The sequence below is a fragment of the Vicia villosa genome, linkage group LG3 (genome assembly GCF_029867415.1).
Source record: "Vicia villosa cultivar HV-30 ecotype Madison, WI linkage group LG3, Vvil1.0, whole genome shotgun sequence".
Classification (NCBI taxonomy): Eukaryota; Viridiplantae; Streptophyta; class Magnoliopsida; order Fabales; family Fabaceae; genus Vicia; species Vicia villosa.
Genome location: NC_081182.1, coordinates 24,954,795 through 24,972,253, shown reverse-complemented (window position 1 = coordinate 24,972,253; position 17,459 = coordinate 24,954,795). Strand labels below are relative to the sequence as shown.

The 17,459-nt window shown below is 32.4% G+C and overlaps 1 protein-coding gene across 1 annotated transcript; it reads left to right on the top strand.

Annotated features, from left to right (window-relative positions):
* The first annotated feature begins 368 nt into the window (after positions 1–368).
* On the top strand, positions 369–1,153 carry LOC131655191 (protein GLUTAMINE DUMPER 5-like). The gene has a single exon (XM_058925086.1). It carries the CDS (start codon positions 542–544, stop codon positions 1,007–1,009), a length of 468 nt encoding a protein of 155 aa, XP_058781069.1. The 5' UTR covers positions 369–541; the 3' UTR covers positions 1,010–1,153.
* Positions 1,154–17,459: the final 16,306 nt, after the last annotated feature.

The window sequence follows — 17,459 nt, the reverse complement described above, 5'->3', positions numbered from 1 at the left end:
ACGATTTTTTTGCATGCAAATGCAATAATTTACAAATATTCCAAAAATTCATTTCAAAATTTTATTTTGCAAATAATCAAACTTCACATTTTTTTCAATGTATTTGGCTCAAATTTTAAATTAAATACGTCATACCTTTTTTGTTCCATTTTACATATAATTAAGAAAATTCCAATCAAATTCATGTATTTTTGGATTCATATATTTAGAAATGAAAATAACTTTTGGAAGTTCAAATTGTATACACAATTTTTACTACGCCGAAAATTGATTTCTAATTTTCTAGAGGATATACCCTACAAGTATTGCCCTTACACCAACAAAACATGGCCTAGTCCGTGACCCAGTAAACAAAGCCAATAACAAAACCCACACTTTCTCTCTTCATTTCTTCATTTCATAATTTCTCACACCTATAAATACCACTCACTCTTTCTCCACCTTTTCCATTCACTTCAATCTCCATAATCATCCATCTCTCATTCTCAAACCACTTTCTTAATCTCTCTCAACTCTCAACCAAATCAAAAAAAAAAAAAAAATGAGAACCATAGCAGCAGCTTCAACTAGTTACTCTTTTTCACCATATTCATCGCCTTCAATCTCATCTCATTCATCGTGGCATTCGCCGATTCCTTATCTCTTTGGAGGCCTAGCAGCGATGCTAGGCCTTATAGCTTTCGCTCTCTTGATTCTAGCTTGCTCTTATTGGAGACTCACCGGTCAATTACAAGACGAAGAGAACAATAACAGAAACAGTGAAAAAGAAGGTGATAGTTTAAATGAAAAATCTGTTAAAGTTTATGAAGAGAAATTTCTTGTCATTATGGCTGGTGATCAGAACCCTACGTTTTTGGCTACGCCTGTTTTTCCTAAATCGTTTTCTGTTATGGATCTGAATTCCGATGAAATGCTTCGGAATCATGAAGCGGTTGAGAAAACGGAAAAGGAAACGGAAACGGAAACGGAAGTTTCAGAAGAACGGAATCAGAATCAGCAACAACAGTGACTTGATTTGATTTGCTTAATTGCTGCTTAATTTTTTTATCATCTCGTTTAATTTCTTAATTTTTGTTGGTTTGTGTTGCATGATTCGGGATGTGTAAATTTAAGATGAGAAGATGAATTAGAAATGAGTGAAATTTTGTTTTAATCTAAATTAGTTTTCATAATCTTTAGTTTGGTGAATGGTTTTGAGATTAGGAAGAGTAATTAACTAATTATGGTTCATGAGTAATGGTGGTGAGAACTAACACCATTCCGACACCGATAATAATTCTTTAAAAAAAAATTTAAATATAATTATAAATGTTTGTGCATCGACACGATACGGACACCATTTTAAGAGTTTTTAAGAGATAGAGGAGAACTTAAAGGACACTGTTGTGACTGCGTAACAGAATTTGTCTGCTGAAAAATAAAATAATATTGATGAGGCAATGATAAGACAAATTATACCGTCTTTGTTGTAAGCTTTCAATTATACCAAATCATTCTTTTATTTGAAGAAAATGACAAATCTGAACTGAAGATTGTGAGAATAAAATGCAGAAAATTACAAATAACAACCGATCTCTGTTGTAAGAAGAAGTACAGAGGTATTTTTGTTTTCTTTTTTTTCAACTTTTTTTTTAAATAAGAGAAAATAAAAGATACAGGATAAAATAACTTTAAACTTTTATCTAATAAATTACTCTACTTACATTCCATCAAATGATATTTGATATTTTACTTAAATAATTTGATTGATTGATGATTTATTATCTGTAAAATTTCTTTACATTTATCGCGCATGTCCATTATGTTGAGAATCAAGTGTGACGAAAAAATCTTCCATTAATTAAAAAAAAATTAACACTTTATAAGTAAGAGAACTCACACACCTAACACCTTAAGGTTTTAGGTGGACAAGTGGTGTGTCTCTCACAAGTTAACATTGACATTCCTATTCCTCCTAAAAGAAAGTCAACATATACAAATAAAACTTTAAAGAATTAGAGAAACTCACACACCTATCACCTTAAAGTTGTTTAAATAATTGTATAAATCTATTTGTTTCATATTTATCATATTTAAATTTAGATAAATGATAATTTTACACTAAGTGTTTCCACCGTATTTCTATACGGTTTTATTTTTTAAATATTTAATAATTATATTTTCTTTTTTCTGACACACACGAACACCTGTACATGCTATATTTTTATAGTCAAAGTGTAATAACATGCCTGATTTTTTGTGTAAAGATAGCAGCCCTCTTAAATTTAGGTTTTTACTTTACCCACCTTCCTATGGACGTCACCCCCAGCGAAAACCCCACTTTACCCCTGCTTCGGAAATGCATTTTCGAAGTTTTTTTTTTCTAAATTTTCCCAGACTCCGGAAGTGCACTTCCGAAAACACCAAATGGGAAGTGTTTTCGGAGATGCACTTCCGAAAACACCTTTTTTCAGATTTTAGTGTAATTCAGAAGTGCATTTCCGAATTATGCAGAAGTCTCTTTTTTTTATGGTTTTCTAAAAGTCCCGTACGAAAGATATATTGCACGTATAATATATACAAAACGAAAAAGCCGAACAAAACAAACGACATATCAACGTAAAATACGAATATAATAAATAAAATTCAAATAATATATACAGACCGAGTCATAGTGTGCGAAATATATAATCCGAATACAAAAAAAATAAACCTGAACCCCTACTGGGTATGCTTAACCCTCTCTCTATGGGACCTCCTCTGCCGCCTGTATGCCGCCGCATGGCCCGCATCAGTGACGATCCTCTCCATCACGGTGACTGCCTCTGGACCGCCCTGATCAATGATACCTCGATCCAACGCGTCCCGCCCAAGCATCTCTTTCCGCTGGTAGATCGGCAGGAGATCAATGGCGTGGTCATCCTCGGCCAACTGGTTCTCCAGGATCTCCTCGTGTGCTGGCCTAGGAGCGTCGGGAGCGTCGAGTCTCATTAGAGGATGTGACACCCGATAGAACCATGTGACATACCCCTCCACACTGTGTCAGTCCTAGGTGACCCGAATGCGACGATACTCCTCCGGGACCACATGACGCTCCCAATCTGCAAAAATGTCCGTGAGCTGCACTGGGGTCACTGTGTCGGGAGCAGCCTCAAAAGGTGACCTGGGTATCAGCTGCACAAATCCAAACTGTCGTATGCACCGCTCAGGGAGATACCGCACCATGGTGTTGGTCCCGCATGCCAACCAGCCAGACTATAACGAGATGCTATCAAAGGGCACAACATCAGTGTAGTCGCTGAATGGCCTCCAACAGATGTCATCGTGCATCGTGCGGTCGAGGTACCCACGATATGGTCCCACTGCATTGTTCCCCCTCTGGAGAACGTATCGGGCGGCCCTGGGCATCTCGTCCTCGTACTCAGTATCAACGCGGAAGCCGTGGATGCGGGGGAAGTAGGAGATGATCCAGCTCTGAAACACAAACACGATAATGTATAAAAATAAATATGAAACATAAATAAATGTGAAACAATTAAAATGCAACGTACCGTAAATAGTGTGCAGGATCCGGTCAACTGCTTGGTCCTCCAGTTGGAGGCCTCATTCAACTTCTGGTATAGGTATACCAGAATAGCTGACCCCCAGTTCCACTGGTGAACGATAGTCACGTCCATGAAGTAGCGGAGGTAGGTCACGTCGACGTATCTTGCACTATTGTCCACAAAGATTGCAGGGCCTACCACAAACATGAACCAGCACCGGAGAGCGCAGCCACGGTGATACTCCATAAATAGGCCGTCATCCGCCTCCTCGGATTCGGCCGCTGCCACCAAGTGGTGCTCGAAATAAGCTTTCAGTGTGGTGACCGGATATGAGGCCCATTTGTCGTCTCGCACTCATAGTCAGCCATATCTGGCTCCATACCCAAATAGAGCGCCATCCACTCACTGGCTTCGATACTTTGGATCCGGGAATGGTCCAGCAGCATCCCCCTAATCGGCAAGTGGAGAAGACACTGCACATCGTGCAAGGTGATCGTCATCTCCCCAACTGGTAAGTATGGAAAGAAGACGTCTCCCTGTGCCATCTCTCCACAAAGGCCCCCTGCATGCCGTGGCTGATGGTGGTATACCTCGTCATGCACAGCCCACTAAGCCCTGAAGCTCTCACCGCGTCGTTAAACCACTGCGCCTCTGGTTTAAAGAGACTGAAAACCTTCCGAGCGTGGTTCACCTGTTTCAAAGTTTGTCTCTCCTGTTACAACAAAAACAAATAAAAAACACTATTGGTTATACCGTTAAGAAAATGTTGAATAAACAGCTAAATTAAAACCGGTTAAATAATAAAGTCGGGCAAATTATAAAAAATACCTCTCCCCCCGAGATACGTCGAGCGGCGGGCTCGTGGTAGGTAATCAGCAAGGTCGTGTCACTGGGCCTCCCGGGTAGCCCTCCTCCTGCTCCTCCTCATCCCCGTGTGGAGGGTCAACATCAGGTACCTCCTCTGCCTCGTGGTATGTAATTTCCTCCTCCTCCTCCTCTCGCTGGCGGGAAGAAGATACCTGAGCCAGACGACTCCTCAATCCAGATGCAGAAGTACCCTCGTCCATCTGCACGGGAACTCACACACGTCCCCGTCCCTGCGTCGACGCCATCTGCGCCGCCCGCTCGCGTCTAGCCGACGTAGTCTGGGTCTCTCTACCCTGTCTGATGCGTGTTGGGTTGCCTGCCATGTTCCTGAAAATAATTGAAATCAATAAGAATGCGAAACAATTGAAAAAACAAAAAAAATTCAATTCTGGACCACTTCGAAAGTTCATTTCCGAAACTGAGAATGGAGGTGTTTTCGGAAATGATCTTCCGAAACACCCCTGCGAAGCAAAATCCTGCAACTTCCATGGCAGAACCCCAAATGCAACATCAAAACTAATTTTAATCAGTCTAAACAACCCAAATAGCAGTACCAACCTACCCCAATATAATTTTTGCAAGTTCTAAACACCCTAATAGAGATATGAATCATGGATCTAAAAATTGAAAAATTTGAAAAACTTACCACTAATAGAGATTGAGATAATTTAGGTTGAGATTGGGTCGCCTTTGGCAATCTCTGACTAGTTCACACACTTGTTTTTGCAGAAATTTTGAAGAGAAGAAGTTTGGAAGAAGATTTAGTGTAAAATGAATGGGGGAGGGGGGTTGTTTTGCTTAATCTGCAAAACGCGCAGTATTTCGGAAATGCACTTCCGAAATGTTGTTTTCGGAAATGCATTTCCGAAATAAGACAAATTTTGAAAAAAAAAGGCGCTTTCGGAGATGCATCTCCGAAAACACCATTTTATTGCATTTCGAAAATACATTTTCGGAGTAAAGGATATTTTGAGTTTTTCACCAGAGGTGGGTAAAGAAATTTTCTAAATTTAAAGCTTCACCGTGTATGTGTACACAAAGATAGCAGCCCTCATAAATTTAAAACTTCACCACCATGTGTGTGTAAAAGATTTAATACATAGTAGACTTTAAAATATATTAGTATATCAGCCCAAACTCTTAACAAGTTTGAAATTAAGTTTGAAAAGATATTTTTTTATCAAATTTAAATTTGATTTTTTTGTTTAATTTTTTAAACTATGCCAATCCTATTTTAAAAAAATTCGATCTGATTTATTCTCACTCTTAATTTATATCATTTGTCAATCAAAATAAATATATAAACTGAAAAAGAGAATAATGTGTTTAGACGTATTAGCATATTCTTCTATATTATGAATGTAAAAAATAAAAATATATTAAATTATATTATATTAAATTTAAAAATAAAAAAAAAATAAAAATATTGATTACATAGTTACAATAAAAAAAAATAGTTTATGCCAAGACGAGATGAATAGCTCGCGTAGAGGTGAGATTGTCCTGTGCTCATTTAAATTGAGGATCTCTACGTGGTCGCAAGACCAAACCACCCAGAAAGGTTCCCACGGAATCACCCATACTTAGGCCATATGCCAGCCTGCCAAGATTCGGATGAACTAGACAACGTCTTTAAAAGATCATTACAAACATATTTAGCGATACTTTAATGATTGCATGAGCATGAGGAAACAGGAGAATAAGCTGCAATCATGATCATAAATGTGCGGAGAATTCCTTAATTAATAAGTATTATAAATAAAACCAGCATTCTCTCCAAAGAGAGACAAACAATCATAATACAATAAACACTTATAAATTTCTCTGCAACCTCTCCCGACCAGCATGATTATCACTAGTTTTCAAAAACACACCGTATATTTTAAAAATAGTTAATATTGAATTGAAATTAAAAAGTTGTAGTTACTGGTTGTAGTATGCAAAATGTATTAAAGGTTGTAAACTTCCCATGGTTTTAATGTGAATGGGTTTTGGGAAGTAAAAAACCAAATTGAATACTCAAAACCCCTTTCACTTGGGCAATACTATGAGAGTGAGATTCACGGAAATGAATATGGAAAACATGCGCGTACGTGTGGTTCACTGGTTGGATGCAATGGGTTGTGCGTGGCATGCTGCTACGCATAGCCGCATCGTTGGCCTTTAAACACACACACAACACAACTCAAGGCCTAATTAACGCAACTTTTTCTATAAATGTTTTCGTGTAGTGCTGAAACATTGCATTTGAGCAATTAATCGAAATATAGTTGTTGCATCACTTCAATATGCTTCTATAGGCTACTTCATTCCAAAAATTTGAGTGGCCTAAGGTTTAAACTAGTAAACCATTTAATGCATATGTTAGATGATTTATTCATCTTTTGTAAAGATTTTTTTAAATAAATTAATTAAATGTAATTATATTTTATAGTTAATAATAAAAATATATAAATAATTATTTTTGACAACATAAGATTTTTAGAAACAAGGATACAGACAACGCAACTTACAAAACAACGTTTTTATCTCGCACCCTGTGTATGATAAGTTTTGATCTTTGGTTCTTTCTTCTTCCATCCTTCATTCTTATTTAAACAAAACAAATGTATGATAAGTAAAATTAATCAAAAAATATTAAAAATTAAAGAGTTAAATATACAAGCATCATGTAATTTATCGAATTTTGTTTTTAACTTCTAGTAAAGTTTTTTTTTAATCACCTCCTTGCAATATTTAGATTCCATAAAATACCCCCTGACTGGCACATTACAGCAAAGATTCTCTCTTGCTGCCTATCTGACAGTCCATGTGTTATTTTCTTTTAATTTTTATTATTTTATAATTTCATGTGGAATTTAAAAAAAAAAATTTATTATTTTTTAAATTATTTTTTTACTGCTTTTATTATGAGGGATTAAATAAAAATTCGCTAATATTATAGGAGTGAATCATAATAAAAATAGTAATAAAATTATAAAAAAAGAAAAATTTAATATAATTTTTTAAAAAAATTAAAAAAAGTAAATATTCCATGTGGATTTGAAAAATAATTAAAAATTAAAAGGAAATACCACGTGGACTGTCACGTTGGCAGCAAGAGATAATATTTTCTACAATGTGACTTTCAGAAGATATTTAAAGAAATCTAGAAATTACAAGCGGACGATTAAAAAAAAAACTTTATCAGAGGTTAAAATCAAAATTTGCTAATATTATCAGGAGTGTTGTATATATAATCCTAAATTAAATGAATAAGAGAGATAGAAATAAATTAGTGGAGGAGAGAGTTCAAGAGGATCCAAACCTTAACTTATGAAAGGTAAGAATTGACATAAAGAAACATGTAAATGTGTGAATACGTTAACATTCTAGGATAACCGATGTGGGACTTCTGTTATGCTTCCTTTCTTTCTTTTGCTCCAACTGAAAACTATTACTCATGTTATTATTACCATCTTCCTTCTTCTGAGCCTTTATAGGTAACTGATTAGCAACAATAATAATCATCTTTTCTATTTGGACAGGAAGAGAACAAATCATTCAAATTCAACATACTCATTTTCTGTGTCTACTACACATCTTTGCTTATCACTTTAATCATAAAAAGTTCATCAAATTAAAGCCAACCTGTTGTGGTATTACTAGCATTGCATTTTTTACTATTAGATTGTGGAATCATTGGATTTCTATTTTTGTTTCTTTGATTGTGACTGTTGCTGGTTTGATATCTGATAAGTTAATTGAAATGGTTAACTAAAATGGTTAACCAAAATGATGATGACCATTTGGAGAATGTGTCCTTCTAGATGACAGTGCATGAAGCATACTCCTGTAATTGAATGAACATTTCATGCAACAATGAATTTTAAACTAAGACAAATGGAAAATGGAAAAGTTAGTTATATATAAATAGTTTGTAGGAGTATGCTATTTACAGGGGTCTTGGTTTGTGTTTCATTTTTTCTTTTTCATTTTTCTAATCGCTTTATCTTAAAATTTTAGGTGCTTTAAATTTTGGTTTGTTGAAATTTCCAAACCCAAATCCAACGGGATGGAAACTAAATCTATGGAGATGCATGAGATGGTCTGACCCTGTAAATCAAATTTGTATTTGGAAAACAAGTTCTACTGCTGTGTTATGTTCAACAACTTTAACTTTAGTTACTCGCATTGGTATATTTAAGGTGTGAGGCACGCCCGGCCCCAAGGGCAAGGCAAGCAAGGCCATTCTCTTGGACCTCACTTTTGGGCTACATGAAAAGGCCTCTGAAAAAATAATTGACAAATATATTACACCGAAAGCGTAGGACATGATATGTAAGTAGTAACGCGATAGTAACTAACGTAGCAGCTATTTTACTTTACAGCCAGCAATTCAATTCTTTCTTATGTAACTTTTAGAGTTTTATTTAAGAATAATGCTAAAGGGTACGAGAGTTTATAGCACGAATTTAGACGAATAATAATTACTCCTTATTTTTTTACCATACGCTGACTTTTTTTTTCCTGATAGTTGTGCTTTCCCTCTTTCGTTCTATGATGTAATGATTTTCCAGTAGAAATATTATACAATATTAAATGGTGTGAAGTTTTCGGTGGAACTCACCTCATATATTTACTGTGAATCATATTATATTAGCTGATTCTTCATTATAAAATAATTTTAAAAGGTCTAAAAGTTTTCCATTTGAAAATGGATCAATGGAGGTAGAATTCTCTCTCCTCGTTGTAGCTATTACGATTGATTTTTGTATTCTCTTGCTTAAGGTGTCTTCTTGGATTGTTTGTGGGTAAATGAAATTGCTTATTTATAAAAAAAAAACTATAAACATTAAATTTGCAACGCAATAGCGCCTTCGTGTCTTTTATGCGAAGAAAATTTCGTTCCATATAGCACTGCTGTTTATTTAATCTGTGTAATGATTAATATTCAGTGCACTTAAAGATTAGTTAATGATTTAATAATACATTTATCATATATGGTTATAACAATCTTTTTAATAAATAAAATTAATGTTAAATATTTTGAAAAAAAATAGTATTAAATAGATATTGTTATGTTTTATTTTTTTTAGAGAACAAAATATATGTAATTTTGATTATAATATCTTATATATTTTTATTTGATTATAAAAAATGGACTAAGATCTACTATTATTTCCATATTAATAAAGTAATTAATGAATCAATTTAAAATTAAAATTTTAAAATAATATTCTCTTTATAATATAATTCTTAAATTATATAAATATAATAAGTCATTATTTTTATTATATATCTCAAGATATACATAAAATTAGTAAGTTTAATTCATATTACTAAGATGATAAATAGTAACATAATTTTTTTAATATTAATTAAATATTAAATTAATAAAATTAATACATTTAATTTTATATTATTTGGAGATTTAATTAAATAAAATAATAATTTAAAAATTTGTTGGTGGTTTTTTACTTTAAAATAAAAATTAAAATAAATTTTATTAATAAATATTTTATTTAAAAATAAATAAATTTTGCCTTAGGCCTCCAAATTCGTTGGGCCGGCCGTGGTCTGAGGCAAATTATCTTCAGTGAAACCAAATATAAAAGGTGGAAAATTGGAAAATCTCTTTTTGAATACCCTTTTGATACGATCGTAATAAGCTTCTAGTATGTTAGTGGCAGGAGTTTGAAAGCTTATGTTACTCATGCTAGCAGCAGCTAAATTGGTTCTAATAGGAATCCGACATCGGTTTTGTTAGACTGACATTTAGTGTTTATATAGCTTAGTTTATTCTCTATAGTGCAAGTTTTCACGGATGAGTTGAGGGGCCTTGCAAAATTAAAAGCCCAACAATCTACTATCTACTATCTGAAAAATTTACTTCTTACCCCTACAATTAGACCCGTACCCCTACACGAAAAAAATTTGGACCGAAATACCCTCTTATAAATAACACATATTTTAATTTTTTTTCATTTTTTCCTCATATTTTCAAAAAAAATTAAAACACCCAAAAATATATAAACCGGAACACTTTTTCAAAGTTTTCCGGTTCAAAAATAATCACACCGGAACACTTAAAAAAAGAGTTCCGGTAGCTTGTGGGATTTAAATATGCATACCGGAACACTTAATAAAACTGTACCGGAGGTTTAATTTTTTAAAAAATTTCTAAACTTTACGCAACGGTTTTAAACCGTTGCCAAAAGTTATTGGCCAACAGAATAAAACCGTTGTCTATGCTGATTGCATAATCTTGCTTCAAAACACACTTTAGGCAACGTGTTTATAATTTATCATTCACTTTAGGCAACGCTTTAAAACCGTTGCGTAAAGTCTAAAATTTAAGAAAAAAAATAAACCACCGGAACACTTTAAATAAGTGTTCCGGTATGCAACTTTAAACAACTGAAAATTACCGGAACTCTTTCTCTAAGTGTTCCGGTGTAGTTTTTTTAAACCGGAAGACTTTGAAAAAGTGTTCCGGTTTATATATTTTTGGGTGTTTCGAAAATTTTTCTGAAATGTGAGGAAAAAATGAATTTTTTAAAAATATATACTAGGGTATTTCGGTCCAAATTTTTTTTATGTAGGGGTATAGGTATAATTGTAGGGGTACAAAGTAAAATTTTCCTACTATCTAACATATATTAAAAGATGGACCAAACTCACTAAATTGCCCTTTCCTCCAAATAAATTTACACTATAAAATGGACATTTTAGTAATTAATAAAATAACTCTTCACCTTTTTAACTTTTGTACCAAGTGTTCTACTCTCATTGGTCCACTAACTTTCTACAACATAATACACTACCTCATTTTCTCTCTCCTTATAAAGTACAATTTCAATGGAAAATATAATATAGTTGCATATTTATGATTATTATTCATTTATAATTGAATCATTCATTTTAAATTTACATATTTTTAAATATATTTTATACAATATTAAATAAATTTACATGATATTAGGTTATAGTTTACGGGTCACTATCAACATAATACATATTTTATTTATTTTTTCAAATGTTAAAATTCTTTTTTTTCCTTCTCATGGATTAATTTTTTTCTTTGCTTAATTATTTAATAATTAAGTAATTTATTTTAAATTTATTTGTATAATGTATTTTTTTAATTTAAAAACATAATACACTACCTCATTCTCCTTCTCTTTATAAAGTACAATTTCAATTGAAAATATAATATAGTTGCATATTTATGATTATTATTAATTTATAATTGAATCATTCATTTTAAATTTACATGTTTGTAAATATATATGATACAATATTAAATAAATTTACATGATATTATGTTGTAGTTTACGGGTCACTATCAACATAATACATATTTTATTTATTTTTTCAAATGTTAAAATTCTTTTTATTCTCTTTCCGTCTCATGGATCAATTTTTTCTTTGTATAATTATTTAATAATTAAGTAATTCATTTTAGATTTATTTGTATAATGTATTTTTTTAATTTAATTAGCATGATGAAAAGTGTATTTATCTCACGGGTCACTAACAAGACAATATTTATTTTAGTTAATCAATCATTATTTTAATTCAAGAGACAAAATCTTTATTTTTAAATATTAATTTTTTCTCCATCTCACACTACAAGAAAAAAAGTTTTAGGACATAATTTTTTAAAAATCTGAAATATTTTACGACGGTTGTAGACCCAACTGCCCTTAAAAGAAATTTGCGACAGTTCAACAACGGTCGCCCCCAAATATATTCATGATTATTATTTGAAGATTCTAAATTACTACATTTTTTTTAGTTATTTACACAATATCATAATTAAATTACCCATCCTCGAAATATATGTTGTTGAAATTGCAAAGCATTGTGAAATTGACTATGAAAATCTTATTAATAAATTTTTTTAATGGCTAATTTTTATTTTATATATACAATTTGGTCAAACTTTTTATTTCATATTTTTTTCATATCATTCAAAAAATACTACACCATAAATAATGCACCCGTGCGACAGCACGAGTCTGTGACTAGTTCTTATTTTAAAAATTCTATTAATTAATTTCCAAAAAAAAAAACTTATTTAAAACAATTTACTATTAATTTATTATATATAAAATATTAATTAATTAATTATCCAAGTCATCAATGCCACGACTAAAATTATTAAAATATGGGGATCAAAAATTTAAAATAAATAGTTAGATAATTTTTTATTATAATTATCTAACTATTTATTTGAATGTCATACAAAATTGCAGGAAAAGTGTACCGGGAAACAAATGGTAGGGAGAGTGGTTAAAAAAATTATTATGGCAAAACATCAGTTCGAGTTTATGACATGTTATGGTGTGCTAAAAAGCATTGGAAGCATGAAAATATTCGTCCTAACTGGTTAGGAAAAGAAATATTTGATGAACCTTCTTATCTATTGGGATACACCTGAATTTAAGGCTAGATAGGAAAAAGCAAACAAAATTAGAGCATTTGAAAAATGAGGTAACCTTAATGCAAGTTGGAAGTATAAGTACTTCCCAACATGCTCGACGCATGGTAATTATTACAACTTTTTAAGTTATATTTTGAGTTATTATATATTTTTAATTAAAGTTAATTTTATTATTTAAGCTAAGGAGTTGGAGAGACAATCAGTAATGACAGAGCTGGTTAAAAAGACTCGGACAAAAAAATCGGGGGTTTTTGTTGACAAACATACCCAAAAAGCTTTGGTAAGTTATTTTATTTAAATTTTTTAATTTTTTTTATTTAATGACAATTTTGTGGCGTGATTTTCATATGGGAACTGAGATATTGTAGCGTGAAAATCATGTGGCTATATTTCGTTCATTATTTAATTTAAATCATGTATATAGTGAACTAAGTTTAAACCATATTTAAATTTATCTTTTATTGTATGTATAGGAGGATTATCAAACACTTCTCGCACAATATTTGGTTAAAAATCCTCAGTATACTCTAAGAGGTTCAGAGCCGCTAAATCTACGTGTGGATTTTTATATTTGGACTTTAGTAAATGGCGGAAAGGATTCAAATGGATTTTTTTTGTGTGCTAGAAATATGGCTGGGAGCTTGAGAAGTGGGGATAAAACTCTATTTGAAAGAGTTAGAGATGGGAAAGAACGTCACATCCACCACAATCGACACCTGAGATGCTTGAAATAGTAAGACAACTAGTGCTAACGGAGGCGAGACGCGAGTCAGCACTACGTGAGACGACGCTAAAAGCCCAAATGGAAGAGCAATACAGCGCCGACTAAAGGCAACGTTGAAGAGGTAATCAGATATGGAGGAGCAAATGCGGAAATTTATGCAATTCCAAAGGAGCGGTTTATAGTTTTTTGGCTTAAGTAGTCTGTTGGTACTCCTGAGATGCTTGAAACAGTAAGACAACTAGTGCTAACGGAGGTGAGACGCGAGTCAGCACTATGTGAGGCGGCGCTAAAAGCCCAAATGGAGGAGCAATACAGCGTCAAATGAAGGCCACGTTGAAGAGGCAATCAGATATGGAGGAGCAAATGCGACGATTTATGCAATTCCAAAGGAGCGGTTTATAGTTTTTTGGCTTAAGTAGTCTGTTGGTACTCCTGAGATGCTTGAAACAGTAAGACAACTAGTGCTAACGGAGGCGAGACGCGAGTCAGCACTACGTGAGGCAACACTAAAAGCCCAAATGGAGGAGCAATACATCGCCAAATGAAGGCAACATCGAAGAGGTAATTTGTTAGTGCGTGAGACACGTTTTGTGAGGAGAGAAAGAGAGAGTAATAAGGAAATAAGGATTATACTATTCACTTGAATTGTATAGTATAAATAATGTTACAGACTATGACTATTTATATATAACCCTAATTGGGCCTGGGCTTATACAACTTGGATTATATTTGATATTATTAGATTTGATTATATTTTTTATTATATCTAATATCCTAATAATATCTCAACATACCCCCTATAATCCAAGTTGTCGAACATACACTAAAAATAGTCAATCTGAACTATTCCTAATTTCTTTCTCAATTTCAAAAATTTGTCGATCTTCAATTCTTTGGTGAAAAAATCGGTCAACTGTGCTTCACTTGAGCAATGCCTAACTTCAAGTTCACCTCGATTTACCTTTTCCCTCAAGAAGTGAAATCTAGCTTCGATATGCTTACTCCTTCCATGCAAAACTGAATTCTTCGTCAGATTTATGGCTGACTGTTGTCGATTTGCAATGCAAGAGGTTTCTTTAATTCAACCTCCATTTCTTCAAGTACCGACCTGATCCAAATTGCTTGACGTGCAGCATAGGATCCTGCTATATATTCAGCTTCACACGATGATAATGCCACCACAAGTTATTTCTTTGAACACAATGAAATTGGGGCACCAAATACTTGAAAGAAATATCAAGTTATGCTTCTTCGATCTTTCTTATCTCCACACCAATCAGCATCTAAAAAACAAGTAACTGTTGCTTCTTTGCCTTTAGAGTTTCGCCGAAATAGAATTTCATACTCTATCGATCCCTTTAAGTATCTTACAATTCTTCTTGCAGCCTTCATGTGTGACACTCTTGGTTCACTCATGTATATGCTCACTAATCCGACTGCAAAACCTATATCAGGTCGACTGTTGCACATATAACTCAGAGATCCCACAATTTGCTTGAACAAAGTTACATCAACTTTGTCTTCCTCTCCAACTTCGCATTCACTAATAAAAAGTTGTGATGTATTTATACGGTGAACAGTGTTTTCATATTAAAATAATATAAGATTGTGTCATTAACCAACTTCACAATTGTAACAACTACAAAAATGAACGTCATTAACCACTTATTTTACTTATAATTCATTAACCATTTTTACTACTTCATCAACCAATAATATACATACAATTAACTATATTCTAACACTAAATTATAAATATATTAACCAACTTTTACACTTCATTAACCAACCTTATTTTACTATTTAATTTTTTTTATGTTTGAGAACTCATTAACCAACTTTATACATAATATTAACTAAAGTTGATTTCCTATGTAAGATTTAATATTTGATATCAGAACACTTGATAACCAAACTATGAACTATATTAACTAATTTATAACCCTCAATTAACCAACTTTATTTTATAACTTAAAATTACTTTTTATGTCATAATATATATTAATCAAACTCTGAACTATATTAATCAAGTCTTGATATTTCATCAATCGAAGTAATTTAAAAAATAAAATATGTCAAAAAGTTTATAAAAAAAACACTGTTCACGTACGTAGACAATGTATTAAATGTAGGTGTATAAATTAGTGTAAGGCTAACAATTTTTTTTCTATATAGATGAACCTTGTATGTGTATACAAATTAATTAAAGGGAAATGCTAACAAGTGCCCCAGGGGCACTCTTTAATAGCTTTAAAAAGTAAGTTTTTCTTGGAAATATGCGTAATTAATGCATCGAAAATTGAAATGGTGAACTTTTGAAAGAATATTTTCTTTATTTAGAATGCTTAAAGAGTGCCCCTGGGGCACTCGTTAGCATGACCCTTAATTAAAATATGTTAGACCACTCCCATCATAGACAATATTGTGTTTATTTTTAGCCAAAAGATGAAAATTTTGAAAGATAATTTGAGAATTTTGAACAAAAATGTTTTTGGAAATGCGCACACAACTCAAGTCTGTCAATGATGAGATTGATGTCATTCAAGCTGAAATCAATAGAACGGGACACAATGATACTTCAATTGATCCATAGAAACATATTCAATTGGATTTGGAATTAACCTTAAACATAGAAGAAATGTATTGGCAAGAAAAGGCCAGGGTTAAGTTGCAATATGATGGTATTGGTAACAAAAACGCAATTAGAGCTCTCTCTTTTTTTTAAAACCTTTTGGAATGTAGTTAATCAAGATGTGATTAATGCAATTACATTGACTACTATCAATTAGGATATTTTAATAAAAAAACTCATTTTTTATTGTACTAATTAGCACAACTAGTCGTTATCTTAAAAATTGTACAAAACTCAAAAGGAACATTTAATCATTACCGTAATGTAGGGAAGGGACTGAGTGTCTTTCAATTTCCATGAAGTTTATAATTGTTAAGACCTATCTATTATATTTTGAACCTTTTAAAATATTTAAGAACCTATTGTTTAATCAATTAATCAGTAATTATTGAAGTTGTATATGAATCAATATTCAATAATATTTAAGCCATTGTAGTCATTGGAAATCCCTCTAGTACCAATGTGTAATTCTTCAATTAAACAATCAGTTTTATTTATGGAGTTGTCTTTTTTATTTGTCTTGTAAATAAATGACAAGCATCACAAAAAACTTACACATACAATTTTATGGTTTTGGAATCGAATCTAAATGAAGGTATCCTCATCTTAATATTTGTCAAGTAATATTAATATTTGTTGGTTTGAGGGGTCATAATGCATACATATGGATTAAAGACTTATGGCCTGTTGGATTGGGGTTTATGGCTGCAAACGCACACTTTCTTACTCTTCCACCGTGATTTGGAAAAACTACAAAAAGTAGTTTTCGGTCTAACGTTAATTTTCACCACGATTTTGAGAAACCCATCGTCAAACCAAACATACTATTATTATCTAAAGATGACAGAGATTCTGGAAGTTCTTTCATCCACATATTTATAGTCTCGTTGACAAACACTCTTACAACGTCATGGACACTTCAACGGGACACGTCATTTAACCACTATCATGCCAAGAAGACTTTTGATACAATGAATCGGTCTCTTATTTGAATATCGGCTGTGATACCACTGAATGGTCATCATAAGGGAGAGTCATCTATATTGAGTCAAATAGTCACCCCAAATAGTGAGAGACCTCACATATTTACCTAAAACCTTAAGACAATTTCTCTCTCTAATATAGTGTTCAACTTTCATTTTTATAAATAATGTAAAACGTACATGACTCACATCTACTTCTCAACATAATTAAATCTCGAAGAACTTCCTCCATATTTTTTATCAATGTGATATATTTAATTCATTAGTGGACTTTCAAGTTACAATGTAATAAGTGGAATAC